Source organism: Pinus tabuliformis, chromosome 8 (genome assembly GCF_031772625.1).
Source record: "Pinus tabuliformis cultivar Carrire ecotype Pingquan chromosome 8, CPIR1, whole genome shotgun sequence".
In the NCBI taxonomy this organism is placed as follows: Eukaryota; Viridiplantae; Streptophyta; class Pinopsida; order Pinales; family Pinaceae; genus Pinus; species Pinus tabuliformis.
In genome coordinates, this window is record NC_142294.1 from 186,405,914 (window position 1) to 186,429,989 (window position 24,076).

The 24,076-nt window shown below is 38.1% G+C and overlaps 1 protein-coding gene across 3 annotated transcripts in view; it reads right to left on the bottom strand.

The window, feature by feature from the left end:
* Positions 1-12,942: 12,942 nt before the first annotated feature.
* Positions 12,943-24,076, bottom strand: part of LOC149234765 (2-oxoglutarate (2OG) and Fe(II)-dependent oxygenase superfamily protein) — a 78,167-nt gene continuing 67,033 nt past the window's right edge. For all 3 annotated transcript variants that reach the window (XM_089371935.1, XM_089371937.1, XM_089371936.1), the window contains one exon: positions 12,943-14,671. In XM_089371935.1, coding sequence (XP_089228061.1) covers positions 13,316-14,671 — 1,356 coding nt within the window. In that variant the 3' untranslated portion in view covers positions 12,943-13,315. The remainder of the gene's footprint in view (positions 14,672-24,076) is intronic.

Genomic DNA, 24,076 nt, shown 5'->3' on the forward strand with positions numbered 1-24,076 from the left:
GGAAGTTTGATGGAAAGGATCTCAAAACATGGATACTACAGATGGAGCAATTTTTCGATCTCCATAATGTGCAAAACACACAAAAGGTACGCATTGCAACTTTATATTTGGAACCAAATCAGTTTGTATGGTATCAATGGCTTTGCTCTCGTAAACAAATTGTCACTTGGGCTATTTTTATGGATGAAATGATAGCACATTATGAGGATACAAAAAGAAACACCTTTTTTAGCCAATTGATAAATCTCAAACAAAAGGGTTCAATGATGGACCACATTGAGGACTTCCAAAAATTGAATATAAGGGTAAAAGATATTCCAAAGGAGCATAGGATTGATGTGTTCATAGGGACTTTAAAATATAACATCCAACATGAGTTTCGCCTTTGGGAACCAAATTCATTGGAGAAGGCATTCAGGTTGACAAGAAAAATGGAAAGCAAAATTATGGCAACAAGGAAGCCTACCACTTACAATCATAAAGATGGAAGTGTCACTGCCCCTAGCCATCCACAACCTACAAGGTTGACGCCACAACAATTGGAAGAAAAAATAGAAAAAGGGCTTTGTTACAGTTGTGATAGCAAATACACTAAAGGTCATAAGTGTGCAGAGAAGAAATTATTTTACATAGACTGTGAAGAGTTGGAAGAAAAGGAGCAAGAAATGTCAAAAGAAGAAGATATACATCAGAAATAAACCCTAGAAAAATAAGAAATGGATCCGACCATATCTTGTAATGCATTGGCTGGAATTACCACTCCTCAAACTATCAAGATAGAAGGGCATATTAAGAAGAAAAAGCTAATAATGTTGATTGATTCGGGAAGTACCCATAATTTTACTCATTGTAAGATAGCCAAGGAATTGAATTGCTTCCTATATCCAGCACCAGAGTGTCAAGTGATGGTTACAAGTGGAGGAACCATAAATTGCTCAGGAAAGTGCCATAATATCAAGTTATCCATGGGAGAATATGTATTGAATAGTCCAATGCTTTCCATTCCAAAGGGTGGTGCTGATGTTGTACTAGGAGTCCAATGGCTACAATCCTTGGGTAAAATAGATTTTAATTTTCAAGAACTTTTCATGAAATTCTCAGAAGGAAAGGAAATAGAATTAAGGGGTATTGTAGGGAAACCAGGAAAGATAATCAGCTCTAACGAAATGACAAAGCTTCTAAAGAAAGAACAACGAGGCATAATTGGACAATTATGTTCACTGGATGTTCCCACATCGAAATCATCCATTTCTCCAGATCTCTGAAAAGTCTTGGACAATCATTCCAAGGTATTTGAGACTCCCAAAGGCCTCCCACCTATTCATGATCATGATCATGCTATTAATTTGATTCTAGGAAGTGTTCCTCCAAACATCAGGCCTTACAGATATCCCTATGTCCAAAAGAGTGAAATTGAACGTATGGTTGCAGAAATGCTAGAGGCTAGTATAATTCAACCTAGTCAAAGTTCTTTCTCTGCTCCAGTAGTATTGGTTCACAAGAAGGATGGATCATGGCGCATGTGTCCAGATTATAGGGAGCTCAACAAGCTCACTATTAAAGATAAATTTCCCATTCCTGTCATTGATGAATTATTGGATGAATTGCATGGATCAATTTACTTCACCAAGTTGGATCTTCGTTCAGGATATCATCAAATCAAAATGAAGACTGAAGACATTCCGAAAACAGCATTAAGAACTCATGAGGGTCATTATGAATTTTTGGTCATGCCTTTTGGCCTTACTAATGCACCTTCTACATTTCAAGGTTTGATGAATTCCATTTTTAAACCCTTCCTTAGAAAATTTGTGTTAGTATTTTTTGATGATATATTAATCTACAACAAGTCCTGGAAGGATCATGTCCAACATGTTGACATGGTGCTCAAACTATTGGAAGAGAAATGCAAAAATCTCCAAATGTTCCTTTGGAGTACAAGAGGTGGAATATCTGGGTCATATTGTATCTCAGGAAGGTGTTAAGGTAGACCCTAGCAAAATTAAAACCATTAAGGAATGGAAAATCCCCACATCCATAAAGCATCTACGAGGATTTCTCGGGTTGATAGGGTATTATCGCAAGTTTGTTAAGAATTACGGGAGGATAGCAGCACCTCTAACAACATTATTGAAGAAAGATGCATTTTCATGGACTCTAGAAGCAATGAAGGCCTTTGAACATCTTAAAGAGGAAATGTGCCAAGCACCAGTCTTAGCTACATCAGACTTCACAAAAACCTTTATTGTGGAATGTGATGCCTCAGGAAATGGAATTAGTGTTGTTTTAATGAAAGAAGAAAGACCCATTGCTTTCGAACGTCATCCAATCAAAGGAAAGTATTTACACAAAGCTATTTATGAGAATGAAATGTTGGCAATACTACATGCACTTAAGAAATGGCGACCCTACCTAATGGGAAGACACTTCAAGGTAAAAACAGATCATGATAGTCTTAAATACTTTTTAGAACAAATATTATCTTCAGAAAAGCAGCAAAAATGGGTCACAAAGATGTTGGGTTATGAATTTGAAATCATCTACAAAAAGGGAAGCAAAATGTTGTGGTAGGTGCACTCTCAAGAAAGGATGAGGATGTGGAAGCATTTATTTGCGCCATTTCTATTATGCACCCAGATTGGATAAATGAAGCAAGGCATGAATGGAAGAATGACGAGGAAGTGTGGGCACTCATTCAAAAGATACAAGATCCCCGTACATCTAATACATTTAGCTGGAAAAATGATTCGTTATGGTACAAGGATCGATTATACCTATGCAAGAATTCCCAACTCAAACAAAAGATTCTTATGGAATTGCACAAATCTCCCTTAGGAGGACACTCAGGATTTCTAAAAACCTACCACAGGGTTAAGAAGGATTTTTTTTGGGATGAACTTAAATCAAATATTCAAAAGTTTGTGGCGGAATGTTTGGTTTGCCAACAAAATAAAGTTGAAACAATTAAGACCCCAGGACTATTACAACCTTTATCCATTCCAAGCCAACGTTCGGAGGAGGTTTCAATGGATTTTATCACAGGTTTACCCAAGTCCGAAGGAAAAAGTGTTATCATGGTGGTAGTTGATAGACTTACCAAGTATGCACAATTTTTTGCATTACCTCATCCATTTAAAGCAAGTACAGTTTCTAATGCATTTATGGAAACAATTCAAAAGCTACATGGAAACCCAAAGATTATTGTAAGTGACAGAGATCCCATTTTCACTGGAAATTTTTGGACAAAATTATTTTCTTGTCTTGGTACTCAGTTAGCTCATAGCTCATCTTGTCATCCTCAATCTGTGAGGCAAACTGAGATAGTAAACAAATGTTTGGAAGGATATCTTCGTTGCTTTGTATATGATAAACAAGCACAATGGGTCAAATGGTTGCCTCTGGCTGAATGGTGGTATAACACTTCCTTCCATACTGCAACAAAAATGACCCCATTATGGCACTTTATGGATATCATCCACCATCCATCACAACATATTTAAGAGAAAAATCTAAGATTCAAGCAGTGGAAGATCACATCGAGCATCAACAACAAGTTCTCCAACTCTTAAAGGATAACCTCACCTTGGCGCAAAATAGAATGAAATAGCAAGCAGATCAACATTGCAGTGAAAGAAGTTTTGATGTAGGTGATTGGGTATTCCTACCGCTACAACCATACAAACAAATGTCCCTCAAGCAAGCTAAGAAGGATAATAAATTATCACCAAAGTATTATGGTCCGTACAAGGTGTTTCAAAGATAGATACTATGGCATACAAATTGGAGCTTCCTGCAGCTTCCCGATTGCACCCAGTTTTCCATGTTTCATGCTTAAAGAAGGTTATAGGTGACAAGATTCCAGTTCAAACAATATTGCCAGAACTTGATGAGGAAGGAAAAATCATATTGGAATCTGAAGTAGTCAAAGAAGCAAGAACTCGACAACTACGAATCGATCAATTTCAGAGTATCTCATCAAGTGGAAGAACTTACCCGTTGAAGATTCCACATGGGAGGATGAGAATTTTATATAGAAGCATCCAGAACTACTCAAGCGTTGACGGCAACACTTTTTTGGAGGAGAGGGGCATGTTAGGTCCCTATAATACTAGTGATTCCCCCATTACTATTGTCGTTGTATCCCTTATTGTTATTGTTGTGCCCCTATTGTCCCCATATTTTTATTATTGTGCTCCATAGAATCCCTCTATTGTTATTTTTGTGCCTTTATATTATTATTTTTAGGTTGGATTGGTTATATTGTGACCCCTTAGACTCCTATATATAGAAAGGAGGTTTTTTCATTTGTATCATCCAAGAATTGTTCATTTGTGTAATGTAAAGGAGGTTGCCCCCTCGAAGAGGCTTATTTCTAAGGTGTTCATCTATCTTTTCTATCTTTTTGTGAGTTGGTTTCATAACATTGTGAAGTGGTAGGATTTATGACTCCTCATCCCAATAATCATTGTATTTGTTTCTTCACTTCATGTTACTTTAAAATGGATTGTATATATAACCCAAAGTCATGTAATGGAGACTTTGGTAACAAATGAATCTCATGTTGAATTTCTCTCTTAGATGGTGAACCTTTAAATTCTTGGAACACTTCCTTATGGGATGATATCAATTGTTCTAAACATGAGTATTTTGCTTATTGTCACATTCCTTGATGGATGCACTAATCTCATCTTTTACCTTCTCCTTGTTGTTTATTTTCTCTCAAAAACAAAAATACAAACTTCTTGTTTGCATTAATCATCCTCTTAGCTCATTGTGCACTTATCTATGAGAACTTTGATTCGATTTTATATGCATGGACAAGATATGAATTCCCATTCTTCACAAGTATGTGTTGGTTATCCCTTATTTTAAATATAACATTCTAACATAGACATAAGGGCTCCTCAAAATTAATCCAAAAATAGACAATCGGATCACATCTACTTCTACCTCAAGCTGTCACTAATGGAACTATGAACTTACATTGCTTTGTGACTCTCAGTTCCATATCTTGTCTAACCAACCCCAATAAGTATGGATGAGGATGGTCATACACCTCCAATTGAAGCTTCTCAACTAGCTAAGCTAAAATTAATATTCCTTGTGATATAGTGTCAAACAAGCAATCTATCTTAGTTTGCTTTAGCTAAATCTCAATGTGAAATATTTCAATCATCTTTGTTTCCTCTTTTGGATTGATATTACTTAAAGATACCTCTCTTTGAACCAAAGTACAAATCACATTTCCTTCAACGTCTGAGCTATTGTCCACCATTTGATCTCTCTTTGCAACTAGAAAAGACATGTTTTTCTTTTGTTGTTGTTTGGACCAAGTGGGTCTTAAATTCAAATGTAGTTTCCCACAAGTTTCCTATGTGTGGACATCACCATTACAATGCTTATAATGCTTGTTAGGGTTCTAATTTTTTGCTACAACTGCATTGATCTTCTTGGTCCTAACCTTTCCCCTTCTTCCTTCCAACTTTTGAGTACTTTTGGAATTTCATTTGTTATGACCCATTGAACTATTGTTTCTTCTTATCTCCTTCAACATATTGTGCTTACACACAAGCCTAATCAATGGTCTTGGGCTTTTAAAACGTTAATTATCTCCTAAGGTGACTAAACAAATTTTCCACTTATTGGATAAGCACTTTAGAACTCTTATAGATATCCCTAACTGGATTGGTCTCTTTTTGAATCTAGTTTGAATTTTAGTGTTGTCTAAACTTATCTCTATATGAGGTAAAGCCAATGTATCTTTTGTTCTTCCTCATAACTAGTAGGATTGCAATGTCTCTTAATAATGACCTTAAACACTCCCTAAAATGTCATCAATAGCCCATTGCCTAGTGTTTTGGTTATGATATTATATTCACGCTATACAACATTGCTTTCTAACTTCGAATGAGAAAAATATATCATTTTTTCTCCACTAACCACATACATACTAAAATTTTAACCATTGCAAGCATTGTTCTTCCTCATAACTAGTAGGATTGTAGTGTCACTTAATCATGGCCTTAAACACTCCCTAAAATTTCATCAATGGCCCATTGCCTAATGTTCTGGTTATGGCGTTGCCTCCACACTACATCAAAACATGACTTTCTAACTTCAAATAAGCAAAATATATCATTTGCTCTCCACTAACCATGTAAGTACTAAACTTTTAATCATTGCAAGCATTGATTCAATTTCAAGGCATTTATCTCACTTGCATATGGCTTGATGTCAATCTCTGTTTCTACTTAGAATGTTGATTGAGTTTTTTTGCAATCCCCCATATTTCTCTAGTTTCTTCATCTTAGGTACTTTCTCACCTCCATTTTCTTCCTTTCAACTAGAGCTTGACTTTGGAGGTTTTTCCTTTCTCTCTTGCACTAAAGTAGAAACCTAGTCATTAGAAACAAGGTTCATAGTAGTTACTCCCTAAGCCATCTAATACATATCCATAACCATTTGAGCCATATGGTTCTCCAAATGGGTTATCCTATGTTGAGTTTCATTTTTGTTTTTCACCTATGATTTCGTCTTAATTTGGTTTTCTTCCTTGTCTAGTACCAATTTCACAGTTTAAGGGAAATAACTCTCCACTTTCTTGCGACGTTGGCAATACAATCAACATTAATAGGTAATTCCCCCACTTTGGTTAGGAACTACACTACTACCAATGTGATCCATAATTGAACGCTTATAGCTAAATGATTCATCAACTTAGATCTTTAATGCAAAATATATAAGCACCAAAAATTGTTAATTAGAACAACTTCTTGTGTATTAAGTATGTTTATGATTAATTTAATAGGTATATTGCTTAACACAAATAAACACTCAATCACTCATACATAAAAGATGCAAAATATGCCTTGAAGAAAACAATATAGGAAAAACTCCAACTTCAAAATGATTATCTTGCTATGTTATTATATTAAAAGGTTCTTTCATAGTTATGAGGCTCTCTAGCTCGAGAACTAAGAAATTATGGTGCCAATATTGTACATTCTATATAGATTTCTTCCCTAGACTTGTCAATTGGCCTTAGATAGGTCCCTCTCTCTCATCCCTACAAATTGTGCAATTTTGTTTCAACCTCTACCAATGGATGAACACTCTCCTTCCTTTAATCTTCGAATTGAGCCAAATCTAAACTCTTAAGCCTATAACCAATCAAATCCACTTCCATTACAAACTTATCCATTTATTCTTGCATTCTTGGGTACATAGAGGGATATTATCCTCCACAACCATTACCAAAACTATGACCAAGGTTTTAGTTACACAATAATCCCACTAGTCCTCTGTCGCACTTTTATTTTTCACAATTTAAGGAATGTTGTGCTTTTCTTGGAATGCGATGTGGCATCTTCAAAGTGGTCAAAGGGTCCATGTGTCGACACCCTAGTATGACACATTTCTTGCCAACGAGGCATCAACCTACTTGTTTTGAGGCACCTTCTTTTATTATGTGAGAGAAAGGGTGTAGAGGTAAGCACATTTCATTCTTCGCATGCATACTCTACACACATTTTCCCCACAAGCTTTTTTCTCTTGTTGTGAAATGCAATGGGAGAACATAAAAGGTACTTCCCTTCCTCTACATGCTCTAGTATGTGCAAGCTTGGACTTGTGAAAGCTCCTCACTCCCATCCCTACATAGCCTCTGCACTATGTGCCTTTGTCCTTATTATTTTGTCTGTATGATGTGCGAAGTGTAGAGCATCAAGTTCCCCTTGTTTTTCCCATGCTTCTACATTGCCCATAGCTCTACATAGATTTTTCTTTAGCCATTTTTTTGAAGACTTCCATGGTCTTTTTCAAGGTACCAAGACTTTTAAAATGAGGTCACACATAAAATTCAAGGGCTTTTAAGCACAAAGTAAACTAGAACAATAATCATTTAGTCATTTTGATTATTTAAAGATCCATTCGAATAAAATTGTTTTGTTATTGTACAATATCATACATCAAACATGAGCATGTGACCAAGCAACAACTTGTTGGAATCATCATGCACATGTTCTAGGAAGTTCCATTCTTATTTGTCCCAAGATTGTTGGGGGCTATAGAGGAAGCAATGTCAATTACCATTAGGATCCCAAATCCAATTTTATTGTAATTGCACCAAATAGTGCCAATCAATAAATAAATTGTTAACTCTAAAAATAGGCAGCGAAATCCAATTCTAGTTGAAGCTTGTTTTTTGTTTTTCAAACAAAAATAAACAATTTAAATTTGAAAATTAATTATATTATCCACAATAGTGAGAACAATGTTGAAGTTTCTTTCATTCCATGTGCTTTTATTATACGTGAAGTTTGTGAGCAGTGTAACATACCTAAGTCATAAACATGCAAATACCTTAAATATAATTGGGTTTATTCATGATCGATCCATGTTACAAAACACCAAAATTGATTTAATTTGTCTAATTAACTTAAATTACTTGTTTACTATATATGATTATTAGCGAACTAAGTACAAGTCCAAGGAAATCTTTAATTTTCATTTTCACTTACTAGGCCTTAAAAACAATTTGATGACACTAGCATGTCAATGATTTGGCATTCTTTAAACAGATCATGGTTGCATTAAATCCCATCTCGTTGGTTTATGATTTGGCATTTGGTAGGGAATCATATATCTTGCTACTTGAGGTTGGAAGCAAACAAGAAAATAAATGATCTTCCTAGAAAATTTTCTTGATTCTCTAATTACAATAATTATAGAGCAAATTCTCCATATTGAAAATAAAAATATAGAAATCATGATCTAGGGGCTCTCTTCGTGAGACCCTATTGCTAAATCTTGGCCTCCCAATGCCTCAAAACTGGTGATGGGATTGGCATTTGGGAAAGGTTGTGCATTTTATCAAATACAAGCCAACCATGGGATATAAATGGTTTTGCTTTGAGCCTTTTCTTGAAATCCAATTGAACGAGTTCTGAAAACTGAAGTCCAAATAGAAAACTTGGTTATTTTGACTTTTTCTTGCGCGAAAGTTGTTATCGGAACCTAAAAAAGACATTCTTTGATTAGTATCTAGTTGTCAGAGAATTCAGTTTAGCTAAGAGGCTAATAACTTCCCTAGGTGTGTCCAACCTGCATTGTTCACAATGTGGAGGCACGAAAACCCTTAAGCATCTCTTATGGTTTTTCCTTGTACCCAAGGCTGTGTGGCCCTAGGCCATGATCCTATTGGAAAATGTAACTAGGTTCGGTCTTCATTAAATGTATTTGAGTCATCATGTAATGTACTTGTCAAAAGAATAAAGAAAAGAATTATTATTATTATTATTATGACTTATTAAAGCATGGGTTTCATGCTTGGGTCATCATGTTTTAGGTCAAAGTCACCGTTGAGGACTTCTATGATTTATTCTGAGTTAATAGAGTCATTGTATTTTTAAAGAGACCTTCCTAGACTTTTGAATCATGTAAAAAGGTTAAGTATTGAGTCAAATATGAATTATGTTGCCTCCACACCAAGTCGGCCTCAAGTAGGCTATTCGACCTCACCAAAGGACTATAAAAGAAGTAGTTCGAACTCCATTTGAAATACACTCTCACAAAAAAGTTCGATATCTCTTAAAGCTGGAAAACGTGTGAATTAGAAGAAGAAGGGAAAGGAAGTGTGAGTTTGGTCTAGGAGAGGGAAAGGAAGAAGATTGAAACTTTGGTGCAACTATCTCTCCCTCTCTCGTGCCCTAGTTTGGAAGATCAAAGTTTTCTTGTTGATGTCGTAGCCAGTTGGCGTGTGATGCTACGTAGCCAGTATAGGTCGAAGTTGCTATTGTTGGGTGTTGTTGCCTCAGGAAGTTGTGTTGGGCTAAGATCAAAGGTTCTAAGAGAAGATCAAAGTATTCCAGTGAATATCAAAGTCTCAAAGTTAAGATAGAAGTTGTTGGGTCGAAGAAAGTGTTGTCATTGTTGCTGTTACTACTAAGTCAAGAAGGATCATCTGCAAGAGAAGAGGAAGGTTGACTTGGTGTGAAGGAAAGTTTGTGTCAAGGTCTAGAGTCTTGGAATATCTCAGGAAAACTATTGAAGGAAGAATTACTGACTGGGTTTTCCCCGAGAGGGTTTTTTCCCTGGCTGTGAGCCTATATCTGGTGTCCATTAACTTATGTGTTATTTCTTTGGTAATTGCTTGATGAACTAAAAGAAAGAAGATATAAAGAAACATAATAAGAAATCAAGAACATCACAAGTAATTATCAAGTATAAGAAAATCTCCTGGCATTCGTCTCATGGCACATTTACTTACTTGTGGATCACTTACCCTAAGCCATGGAATACTAATTTGCATGGATGCTTATTGATGTTGAGATCCTTTTTTTACTTTGGAAGAAGAAAAATGATGTCTTATTTAATGCACAAGTCTCATCACACAACTTTATTGATATGATGACACATTGATACATCTCATCGTGTTAACGCAGATCACAACACAAACATGTGAAATGAGGCTCAAAATGGAGCATTTACAACGATTGCTAGAATATTAGGGCAATGCCCTATGCACAATGAGTGGGGTGTCAAGTAACTCAGATTCACTAATCGATTTGGCCCTCATTTCCCACCTAGCTTACAAGGACAACCTAGTTTTATAGGTTCTCATTAGAGTTCCTATCACAATGGGCCTTGCCATCAAGTAGGGGATAGGTTTTTAAGATGTGTGAGCATAACAAGCATTGGCTCCTTGCTCCACTATTTAATCACAAGCAATTCCGTACACTAATTCTAACCACATCAAGGGACCTAAGCCACTACAACCTCTTGCTAATGGGTGGGACCCAATGTTGATCCCCTTGTCTTAGGTTGGGTTCTTGCGTTGGATGAACCAAAGTTAGCCCCCTTGCCCACATCACAATGATAAATAGTTCATGACATTAACTCTTGCCATATAAGAAGGCCCCAATCCCTTGAAGTCTTTTGTTAATGGGTGGGGTCAAATCCATTGTGTTGATGCCAAACCTCTTTTTAAGGTCAGGGCCCCACCTTGGATGACCATGACCAACCTCCTCATGCGTTGGTGTGGTTAATGCTTAGTGTTTATTTGCTCGAGTAATTTCCCTTTGTCTCGTTATGTTATGGACAGTATGATGTACATCAACGTTACTTCATCGTGTTGATGAATATATTGCAGAGGGTTTGAAATATCAACCATTCGCAATATTGCGACAGATGTGGGAAAGTATAAGAAAACAAATAAATACAAAATTATTCCCCTTTATTTGTTTTTTTAAACATCTAAAACAACAACATCAAACAAACACAACCACATAAACATGAAAAAAAACATTGATGTACAAGAATTATAAGATGTCAAATAACATTAAACATTGATCCTACATTCAAATATTTGCCCTAAGTAATAAATCTTGACAAGCTAATACAAGATCACATCAAAAAAAAAATTGACTATGAAATAGCAAAGTTATCAACATTGATATAGGGTTTGTAATCAATGTAGCATGATATTTTTTGGACTTGTGATATATATATATATATATATATATATGAACCATTAGACACCAAATATGCAAGTTTTGATCATGTATAGTAAATACTAAAGATGAATACAACAAAATGGCGCAAGGTGTAAATTACAATATATATCTGAAACAAAATACATAGACATCAAGGGTCTAAATGGCCTCTAGAGTCTAGAAGGCATCACACTAACAAATAACTACATTTCTTTAAAATCATCACCTATATTGAGATCCTCATCATTGGTAGCACCCTCTACCCCCTCCTCTAGCCTTTCCCTCTACCTTAATCCTCTAGGGACATTAGTCAACACCCTTCAATTTTTATGAAACTCCCTAATCCAAACATTAAAATAAGGTAGAAAAAGATTGGCATGCCCAATCAATGATTTTGTTCGAGTGAAGGTACATTTTTACTAGTCACTATGGTCATGATAGAAAAGATCAACAATCAACACTACCGACATGGAGATACATATAAGGTTACATGCTTTTAATTAAATGCCAATCCCATACCCTTATACACGATAAAATCTAGTGACAACACTGAAATCCTACCAATCTTGATATATTGAAATTTGTTAAGTTCACTAAATTTTGAATGGGATATGAAATTCTACTTTCTCCATATGAAGTTTGATGAGGTTAGAACCACACTAAGCATTGTGGAACAATGAATGATGATGTTAAAAATTTAAGTAAAAGAATAAAAACGGAAAAATAAAGGAGAATGCAACTTTAACTTTAAAATATAATATTACTAGTGATCACTAGAGTGACACTTCATAGAACTCAATTCTGAAGATCGGTTTATGAGGGTAAAAAGACAAACAACAGGTTATAAAGTCATTGGTGCCAATGGGGTGGTATTTCCCTTTGACTTGCTGTCTGCCCTTAAAATATTGCAATTTTTTCAATTTACTGCAAAATATTGAGGATAGAAAGTATTATGATTTTTTCCTATGATAATATCTACTCTGGAAATTCCTGTGGTATATCACGATATTCATAACACTGAAATTTTGTTATTGTACACATTATGTGTGTTGGTGTTTTGGCCACCACCAACCCACATTTCATCTTTTTGACTTTCTTGTAGACGTGGTTGTGGCCCTCTTTGTTTGTATTAAAGCCCTATATATATTACTCTTATTAATACCCATGAGGTGTACACTGGTTGATTTGTGTGGGGTTTATTCTCTATCAAGTTTTAGGTTCAAATCTCATGGGAAGGGGTTGGGGGTGAGAACCAATTGTGATAATTACACTATCCCAAGGGGTGACCAGGCTCAACCAAGTCTTGCACAATCCTAAAAACAACATCCTATGTTTCGGTAAATCCTTCTTTCATCCAATACGGGGGCTAGCCCCAGCCTAGATACAACTTTGTGTGTATATTTCTTATTAATATTTAAAAAACTTAAAAAACAAATATAGACATCAAATATTAATGACACGACTAGTATTCAAACTTCAAAACCAGCCCTGTTTAATATTTCCAAAAATGTAACGTATAGAATGATTTACTTCTTGACTATACACTCAGCATCATTGCACTGTTGATGCAAATACTCAACACAAAATCAACTCCCACAAAACTAAAGGGAATAATAATATGCCAGAATACCAATGTGATCAGGATCCTTTCCACGTTAGTTTATGCATCTCTTGCAGCAATGGAGCCTATCCAGTATCACGTGTGAGAATTTTGCATCCATAGGAATTTAACTCATGACCAACCACAATAATACCAATTAGCAATTGCCCATGATGGCAGCAAAATGACTTTATTTTGCATTCAAGCCAACAACAAAGTATTTCTACCTTCTTGACTGCATGCCATCAGCACCATAGTATTGCCTAGTAGTTTCACGTGAAAACTCGGCAAATGTCTGGCCTTCTTTCCATCGTGACATTAATGGTGGAACGATCTTTTGGATCTCATTGACGACAACTACATCCGAGCAATTGAGGTCTCCAGTAAAGGTCTCAATGTTTTCTGTGGATTTTCGTTCAACATATTTTGAACTAGGTTCATCTTCATTAAATGGAGATAAGCCGATAAATTTATTTTTTAAATCATTTGTTTGCGTCATATCTATACTTGAAGATGTAAATATGTCTTTACCATCATGTTTGGTTTCTGTCTTTTCTCCATTAAGCCACATTCCGGAGGAAAGAGGCTTATTCCACGATGGTTGGAGGAAAACCACAAATGTTTCTCGGCTTACATCTGCTCTTTCTGAAGGTCTGCAAACACAATGAACTGTGGCACGAAGCTTCCCACCTGACAAAATTTGTGCTGCCTCGCCAACTTGGATGATCAGACCACCTGAAGGGGCACTTGCAAACATTTCCTTTCCATTAACAGTGTTGAGGATCTTCAAATATGTATGACCATCGGGAGAGGAACACTCTCGAGCATCTTGATTCGTTATAGTACAACCATTTTCAATATTTCTAGTAGAAAGCTCAAAGGTTGAAAGAAACAAAGGTGCAGTAAGCAAAGTAAAAATTCCGTAATCATAGTGCCACTGTTGCCAGAGATCACACGCGGGAGGGCTGGGCAATATGTCAGTCTGCTTATGAAATGAAGCATTCTTTTCAGGCACAGCGTGGTGACCTTTCCCTTCGATATTTTGGTCTGAACTCACTGGCAAACAGTTTCTTGAATGTGCACATCCCAACTGAAATCCAACATCCTTAGCAGAAAGCCTTTTTTTAGTTCTCTTTGTATTTACAGAGTTCATCAACAGAATTCTTTCACTGAGTGAATGATAGTGGATGAGACGACCCTTTGCTGTGGAAGATTCCAATATTGTGTTCTCCAGATCTATGCCACCAATAGCCCGATCACATAGTCGAGCCAATAAAAGTCCAACCTCTACCATGCAAAATCCCAGTTGCCTGAAACTATTCCCAAGCTTTTCAAAGTCGCCACCGTGATGTCCTTGTGAAAAAACTACCTCAGCATATTCTCGATCTATTACCTTGGGTTCTGAATTCCCTTCTGGTGGCGAGGCTGGCCTTTGCTTATGATCTCTATCACCTTTTGGTGATTCATTTTCACGTTCCAATTTAGAACAAAGATTTCTTGCAAACTTTAACTGTGCTGCAAATGACGAGACATTCCTATCTGATTTCTTTAAAGGGACATCTGTACCTAAACCATGGTCCTGCTAACAGATTGTCAAAAACCATCAAATGATTTCTAATCCAATTTACAGATAAATGACGAAGACAATATTTGCTTCATTCCAGAACTAAATGGTTCATTTGAAAAAAAATTATTGGGAATTGGAAAATTACATTTGAAAGAATTGTCAGACAGGACTTGAAAATCATGTGCCATCTACAATTGCATTACATGGCGAGAGGATCATAAAGTAGAATGTCAGACACCTTGTTAGGAGAGGGAAAACAGTGATCATCTTAACAAGAGTGATTAAGCAGCTTGAAACCAATTTGCCCACTTTGGATCACATATCCTTCTCTCGTTTGCAGAAAAATAACCACATCTTCTTTTGATAGTCAATAAAGCTTTCTAGTTAAAAATATCCATACCAGAAAAAATTCACAAACTAACTGCTTCAAAATTCAGACGTATTAAAAACGAAATACACCAACAAACCCTTGAAAAGCATTACAGGATAGAAATGCCAACCCATAAGAATTCACTGTTACCCTTTCACAAGGCAGTTATCAGAGACACATAAGAGATATTTGAGGTATGGGGTAGCATACAGCATGTCATCCAATCATAAATCAAAAGATCCATTCACAAGACATTAAACATGGATAAAACGAATTAATAATGCCAGGCGAGAGGATAATTAGAGTAATATAATTATTGAAATCAAAATAATAATGCATAACTAAATAAAAACCCTCAAGCTTATCACCAGCCATATCCACCATTGAGCTTCATATAGGGATAATAGCCTCGACATTCAAGCGTCTGAACATACCTAACACAATAATACTTCAAGACCTTACTTTTGACCAATCACTGGCAAACTTTTATTTAATTCTCAGTATGAACTCAACGCAACGACCAATATTTTTCAAAATTAATAAGATGGATCCCAAAATCAATTTTCATCATATTTCAAAATGTGAGCATCAACATTTCATTACTACAAGCCCTGAAAATACAAACCATACAAGACTAAAATACAGCCTGATTCACATTAAATGATGGATGATGTAAATTCTAGAACTCAACAACAAAATCAAGCAATAGGATCGTCACATTAAGCAATTTGTCTCCTTCTCAGCTTCAGCTAAATTTTGAAAAGATGACCCAATTCACGCAGGATCCAGAGTGAGGTCGATGAATATTCACTGCGTGATAATGATTTAGGAAACACTCCTATTAAAATGACATCAAACCAGACAATAGAAGGTTTGATTTTATTTTATTTATATAAACAAAAGATAGCATTTGTATCATGGGTATCCAGCTCTAGCAGCTCCAAACGTCTACACTGGTGTTGGTTTTGCTAACGCCATAATGGATGCTTCCTGATTTCATTTTTGCAGGTGATAAATTTTCAACGAGTAAAGTGGTATCAAAGTTTACTGCTTGTCTACGTTACCCACCAAAAGTGGGTAACCCTAGAAGAAAAAAATTCTCCCCATTGATCAGCCAGCTAGCCAGCTAGTCAGCAGCCCTATGATGATCTCTCCACCTATGCTCCAGTCAGTGCTCTCTCCCATATGGCATACTTTTGAAGGAAAGTGGATCATCTATCATAAGGTACACTAGCCATTTCTGTAATTATGCACTTTCACTTAATATTTTGGGACATATTAATATGAATCACAGGCCAAGCTGGATGATTGACAGGTCTTGATTGTACCCTTGTTCCCATACTTCATTTGCGAGATTATCCTTTGTCCCTAGTCCAGTGTGACCTCTCCTCAGGTCATTTTCTTCCATTGTTAGAGGGGCAATAATAGGAGGCACTAATTTATATGGAGTGCCCAAGGTAACCCATACTTGTCACTTTCTGTGCTTCCCTTATAACCACCTCCATTCTTTGGGTTGATTATCATTGGTCAATGGGACTGACTCTTTATATTCTTATCTCTAAATCAAGGCCCAAAAATTTTCCCCAAGAGGTTGATGTAGCTGAAAGAAAGATAAAAGCATATGAAGCACACAAAAGAAAGAAAATGAAAAAAGAAAAAGATGGTTGGGACATATAATAAGCACGTAGGCAAAATCCTAGGATGAGTTCTACCCCCCTCACTAGCCATCAACCAGATTCTAAGTTTATTATGCTCTATCTAAATAAAGGAACTTTTAATTCTCCCAAGCTCGATGAGCAATAAACTGTTAAATCTTTAAGGGGTGTTGGAAAAGCACAAAGAAAGCTAAGTCACCTAAGCTATTCATGAAGAAAGACAAATAATTAAAGTATAAGGCGCACGAGAGGGGTGAAAAAAGCAGGCACATGAAATCGGTAACCCGTGCCTCCATGAACGCTCCCTCTTCTTATCACTATTCTCAAGGATGTTGGACCTTCTTCAGCTGGTACCATAGCTATGGCCATCTTCCTTGAATCCTTTCCCATTCCATGACCACATTATCACATGCATATATGGATTGATGGGCCTACTTGTGAATTGTCCTTCTCCTTAGGGTTGGAAGCACCTAATAGGGCTAATTGCATAATCATCCCTAATCGAAGTGTGGTAACTTGCCTTCAAATCATGAGCTAGAAAAAAATTTAAAGGCAAGGTTTGTGTGAAGTATTTTTGTGCCCCTAACATTGAATATGGTCCACTATGATACTTTAATGGCTTTTGACTGTAATTCTGTTGATCTCACTTGATCTTGAGAGTGTGTTTCACGTGGTTCATCATACATGTTGATTTTTGGTAACATCAAATGTGCTCTAGCATTGAAATTTGGAGGAGAGACTAAAGCACATGAGATCTCCAAGACCCAGAAATCGTTTTGAGAAATTCCACCCTGATGAGGAGTTATTAAAATAATTAATATTTTTAATGAGTTCCTAAGTCTAAACTTAGGAAAATAAAAATATTAATGGAGAGAAGCTTCTAAGAGACGAGGATCAAGTTTGTTTTAATCTTAACCGTTGATTAGGGACTTAATCTTGGCCCTTGATTCGTTAACAGGGAAAGTATAAGAGAAGACTTGAGGATCATTTGGAGATACACCGCAGATACTCAGTATCTCAAGGAAAATCAATTCTCAAGTAGAAGAGATCAATTTCAGAGGGAGAGTTGTAGGTTGGAGGAAGAGGAGGACATCAGTAGCAGACAATGACTAAGCAGGAGGTGACACAGGGACAATGGGAAACAGCGCAGAGAGAGAGACGCAGTCCAGAGGAGAGACGCAGGGCCACTCAGAGCCATGCAGGGCCATGCAGAGTGATGCAGGGGTGATGCAGAAGTGGGAGCAGGGTCTCCAAAGTGTCAGAAGGTCTCAAAGGGAAAGTATCAATTGTTTTCTTTCAGTTTCTTTGTAAAATCATTCCTTGTAAAAGCAATTGTTACTGAAGATTAATAAATCCCTCATCTGCTGCACTAGTTTTCCCACATTGGGTTTTTCCGGGGACAAATGTCCAAAAATCACTGTGTTGATGTGATTGGTTCTTGTGCATGTATTTTTCTTTGGGTAATTGTGTGATAACTGCAGTAGAATTTATTTTAATATTTGCTGAAGGGATTTCGTAAATAACTTATTGTGAATAATAAGTAGGTGAAATAACTCAGTTGCTACAGTAGTAGAATTTCAATTAGAAATTTTCACATGGTATCATAGCAAAGATCTGGCAACATGAAAGGAAAATCGATTATGGGTCAAGAGCATGATACAGAGGCATCCACTCAAGGGGACTTGCGCAAATTTCCAGAAGAATGCACAAGGGACATAAATTACGATTATTCTATGTTAGCTTCCAGATTGGAAGAAGAAGTCGCTTGCTTAGCAAGCTCTGCCTCCTCGGAGGTTTGGTATATAGACAGTGGAGCTTCCTGGCATATGACAGGAATCCGAGAATGTTTTTCAGATTATCAGGAAGAAAGAATGAATTTTCAGATCACCATGGGGAATAAGGCAAAGTGTACTCCAGTAGGAAGAGGTACTATAGTTTTTCAAACCAAAGCAGGAGAGCGGCTTCGAGCAACCAATGTGTTGCATGTGCCAGGATTGGGGATGAACTTACTTTCCGTATCTCAACTTCAAAACAAGGGCTATGACGTTTTCTTCATTAAGGAGAAAGTATATGTCAAACACCCGAGTTGGAAAAAGAAGGCCCAGATTGGAATTAGAAGTAACAGGTTGTACATGTTACAACTAGAATCACCAATGGCACGAATAAGTAGTAATGGAGACAAAGATTTGAATGAACTATGGCACAGGAGGATGGGACACTTACACCATGGGGCTCTGAGAATTCTCAGGAAAACAATATTAGGAGTTCCAGAACTAAGTACTGAACGAGATGATGTATGCAGAGGGTGCGCTCTAGGCAAGTATGCCAAAGCAGCGTTTTCCAGAAGTAACAATAGGGCTAAGAGTGTGCTAGGATTGATACACTCAGACATTTGCGGACCGATGTCCACAAAATCTCTTAGTGGTGCCGAATACTTCGTCACCTTCATCGATGACCATTCCAAGAAGACTTGGATCTACTTTCTGAAAACCAAAGATGAGGTTTTCAGTCGATTCAAAGAGTTCAAGGCTCTAGTGGAGAATCTGACAGGAAATAAGATAAAAGTGTTGCACTCAAACAATGGTGGAGACTATGATGACAAGGACTTCACCGATTTTTGCGCTAAGGAAGGCATCAAAAGAGAGTGGACAACTCCCTACAATCCAGAGCAGAATGGAGTAGCAGAAAGGAAAAACATGACTATTGTGGAAGCAGCTAGGGCAATGTTGTATGATCAGGATATGCCTAAATTCCTGTGGGCAAAAGCATGAAACACGATAGTTTATGTCTAGAACAGGACTCCTCGCAGGGCATTGGGCAAAATCACTTCGAAGAAGGTCTTCACCGGGAAGACACCTGTAGTCAGCCATTTCAGGATATTTGGGAGTTTAGCGTATTGCTATATACCCGAAGAGAAGAGAAAGAAATTAGATCAAACTTCTAAGAAAGGATATCTTGTGGGATATAGCGAGAATGCTAAGGCATATAGAGTCTATCTTCCAGGGAGTAGGAAGGTAGAAGTTCAGCAGGATGTAAAGTTCATGGAGGATAGAGCTTTCAGGAAATCCCGAGAAATGCCTTCTGAGGAGCAGTCGAAAGACGAGCCATTGGTCAATCCACTTCAACCAACGGAAACAAGTACCAAAAATTCTCATGAAGACAAAGCTTTAAAACAGGAGGAATCTCAGGAAGAGGAAGAGTTGATAGATGTGGCTACTACAAGTGGAAGAATGAGCTGGGAACTCCGACGGATTCTACGGCATACAGAAGACTTCATTGGTGCACCCAAGAATAGTAAAAGGGAGCTAAGACAGCCAGACAGATATCAGGCCTTCGTAGCTCAGATTGGGGAACCTTCTAGTTTTCAAGAGACCATTCAACATCAAGTATGGGTGGATGCTATGGTGGAGGAATACAGTTCTATAATGGTCAATGATGTCCGGGAAGTGGTACCTAGGCCTCAGGACAGATCAGTGGTAGGTTTGAGATGGATATACAAGGTCAAATATGTTGCAGACGGCAGTGTGGAGAAATACAAAGCCAAGTTTGTGGCTAAGGGGTATGCTCAGAAGGAAGGGATAGACTACGAAGAAACCTTCGCCCCAGTAGCCAGGTATACTTCTATTAGAACCGTGATATCTCTTACAGCACAGATGGGGTGGGAGATTCATCAGATGGATGTCAAGACGACATTCTTGAATGGGGTAGTATAAGGGGAAGTATACATTGAACAACCAGAAGGTTTTGAGACACATGAGAAGAAATCTCATGTATGCAGATTAAAGAAAGCCTTGTATGGGCTTAAACAGGCACCTAGGGCATGGTACAGTTGAATTGATGGCTACTTGCAGAAGATGGGGTTCGTCAAGAGTGACGCAGACCCTAATCTCTACTATCTGGTCATAGAGAATGAGCCTCTAATCCTAGTGTTATATGTGGATGATCTCTTCTTGACAGGATCATCCAGGCTCATCAAAGACTGCAAGAAGAACCTAGCCACAGAATTCAACATGAAGGATTTAGGACAGATACATTATTTCCTGGGGTTGGAATCTTGGCAGCAGAAGGGTGAGATCTTCCTTGGACAAGGGAGATATGCTACAAAAATCTGGAAGAGATTCAGGATGCAAGACTGTAGACCTATGGCTACTCCAATGATCATCAACTGGAAGGAGATTGATGCATTAGAAGATAAAGACGTTGATCCCACCTTGTACATGCAACTTATAGGGTCCCTGATGTATCTGTTCAATATCAGGCCAGACATTTGTTACGCTGTCAACACCCTCAGTGAGTTCATGGTGGAACCTAAGAGGGTGCACTGGCCCCTGGGCAACAACCAAACATGTTCTCAAGTATATACAAGGAACAGTCGAGCATGGACTATTGTACACCAAAGGCAATGACATCAAGCTGAGTGGGTTCACTGACACAGATTGGGCTGGAAGTTCAGTAGATCGGAAAAGTACAACTGGGTACTGTTTCAACATTGGATCAGGAATGACCTCTTGGTGCAGTAGGAAACAGAAATCCGTGGCTCTGAGCTCAGCTGAAGCAAAATATATGGCAGCTAGCACAGCTTCGTGCGAAGCCATATGGCTTAGGAAATTGCTTGTGAATCTATTCAGGAGAAGGATGGAAGTGACCAGGATCATGTGTGATAATCAAAGTTGCATCAAGCTCTCTGAGAATTCAGTATTTTATGATCGGTTGAAGCACATTGATATCAGGCGTCACTTTTTCAAAGACTGTGTCCAACGAGGGGCAGTACAGTTGAGAATCAGATACACTCCTACAGGAGAACAGGTGGTAGACATCCTCACCAAGGCTCTAGGAAGAACAAATTTGTTTATTTCAGGGAGAAGATGGGGATGGTAAAGAATCCATTTCAGTAGCAGAAATGGATAAGTGTGAGGAGTTGCAATGCAGCAGTTATCAATGGCAATGTTATGGGCAACATGATGCAACATGTTGAGAGGGAGCTACAGTACAGGTGTAACAGCGACAGTGGCAGTCTCATGGTGTTAATTTTAGGTATGTTCTATGCTTAGAGAAATTTATTTCAATTTTCACAGTTAGCTCCATATCTTTTCCATATTAGCAATCACATCAACATTAAAGTAAACTGCAGATAGAACATAAACATAAATCACAGAAGACAAGCCAAGACAAGAGGAAACAAGATGTGGCGCTAGCCAGGGACAAACCCCAATGTGGGAAAACCCTTGATCAATTCTTCTTATATGTTCTTCAATAGTTCAGCACAGAGAGAGAGAGAGATAGTACGTTTACAACAGAAGTCAACACTTTGACTTATCTAGATAAGAGCATAGATCATCTCTAAGAAGATGATACATGAGATCAGTTGAAGACATGCTGCTTCAACTAATTCTCCAAGTTGACTCCTTCACCCATCGTTGTGCTGCATTTCGTCATCATGCTACACCTCACTGCGCTGCACCATGCTGCATCTCATCACACTTCATTAATCATGATTGTACCCATCAATGTACTGCATTATGTGCCATTGCTGCACCATATTGCCATCCTGACCTATGTGTTAGTTGCACCTTGCTTGCTTGTTGTCCCTAGCATGCTTGTTGTTGCATGCTAGTTGTCCCTTGCATGCTAGCTGTAACATTGCATGCTTGGTGTATTTGCTGCTAAGTACCATACAACTGTCTCAATGTTAGTTAGCTGCCCTTGCATGCTGCTCTCCTTCAGAGACAGATGCTCTAACAGTTCCCGACAGTTCTAGCAGTTCCAGCTGTTCCCGGCAGTTCCAGCTTTTCCAGCAGTTCCGGCTTTCTGCCCTCTGGATCAGGGCAACGTTATTCCTTAGGATCTCTCCTCCTACTAAAACCCAAAGACAAGTAGAGAGAGGAAGAGATCCCAAGTGTGTTGAAATGACTTGAAGGCCACCTCTATTTATACTAAAACGTTGAGCACATGTGGGGTTTATTTGGTTGCTGGCCGACCTTGACGAATTGTCTTGTAACGCAAATAAATTCATAACTCCATGAATACTTATTGGAATCGGATGATCTTTAGATCAATCCTACACCTCTCGATGAGAGGGATCCAAGAAAAATATCAGCTACCATAAATAAGATGACCCACATGGAGTTTGGCCCTAGTTGCCAATTTTAACACTCCCTCTCAACTAGGGAGAACTCCATCCGTTGATCCATATGTCCAACTGTACTATCTATGCCATCAGTGACCTGCACTGCTCTGCTCTGCTGAGCTTTGCTCTGATTTACTCTGTTGAACCATGAAGAAGAAGAATTGATCAAGAATGTCTCATACCATTCTCTACTGAACCGAAGTCAGTTTCATCTGAAGAGAGTGTGTCACATCACTCTTACTAACCCAAAGTCAGTTTTATTGATCCTACATCAATATCACAAGAGAGTGTCTCAAACCACTCATACTGATCCCAGATCAATGTCACAAGAGAGTGTCTCAAACCACTCATACTGATCCCAAATTAGTTTCATTAATCCCAAATCAATGGAGGTCATCCTAGCATAGGGAGTACGAAAGATACAGCGATGCGTCCATCGATAGTACTACTATGGTCCCTATCCTCATTTCCCTGCTCATTGATCAGATGAAAGGTAATTCCCATGAGTCCCAGACTGCATGGGTAGGATGCCTCGACAGGAGAACTAATCATCCTATTCCACAGTCGCCATGGAGAACAAATCATCCTGGCCTACAGGAGAACTAATCATCATGTTCCATAGTCGCCACGGAGAACAAATCATCCCGGCCCACAGGGGAACTAATCATCCTGTTCCACAGTTGCCACAAGAGAACTAATCACCCTGTTCCATAGTCGCTACGGAGAACAAATCATCCCGGTCCACAGGAGAACTAATCATCCTATTCCACAGTTGCCACAGGAGAACTAATCATGCCGGCCCACAAGAGAACTAATCATCCTATTCTTAGCGCACCACCAGAGGAGGGTGAGTCGCCCTTTGGTCGTATGTTGCTCTAGTAAGCACCCCAAGCCCTCCAGAGCTCCCAAAGCTCAATGCATGCAACATGCAGGAACCTTATAAGGAGGTCTCTCAATGACTCCAAGTCGTTCGGGAAAGTCACAGCTCGCTCATCGACTTACCATATCATAGATAAGGCAGTATCTGATGTCTATCTGTCGGAGCAATCATCGAATCCCCCCTCTGGTTGTCACAGATAATCACAGTGGTATTCATCATGTGTACAAACATCTCACTTAAGAGCTTCTGCAACCATGCAGCTTCACATGAGATCATACTCGTAGCTATGTATTCGGTCTCAGCGGTGCTTATAGCAACCGACTTATGCTTCCTGCTCATCCATGATAACGAAGCAGAATCCAAAGAGAACTAAGAAGTGCTCTAG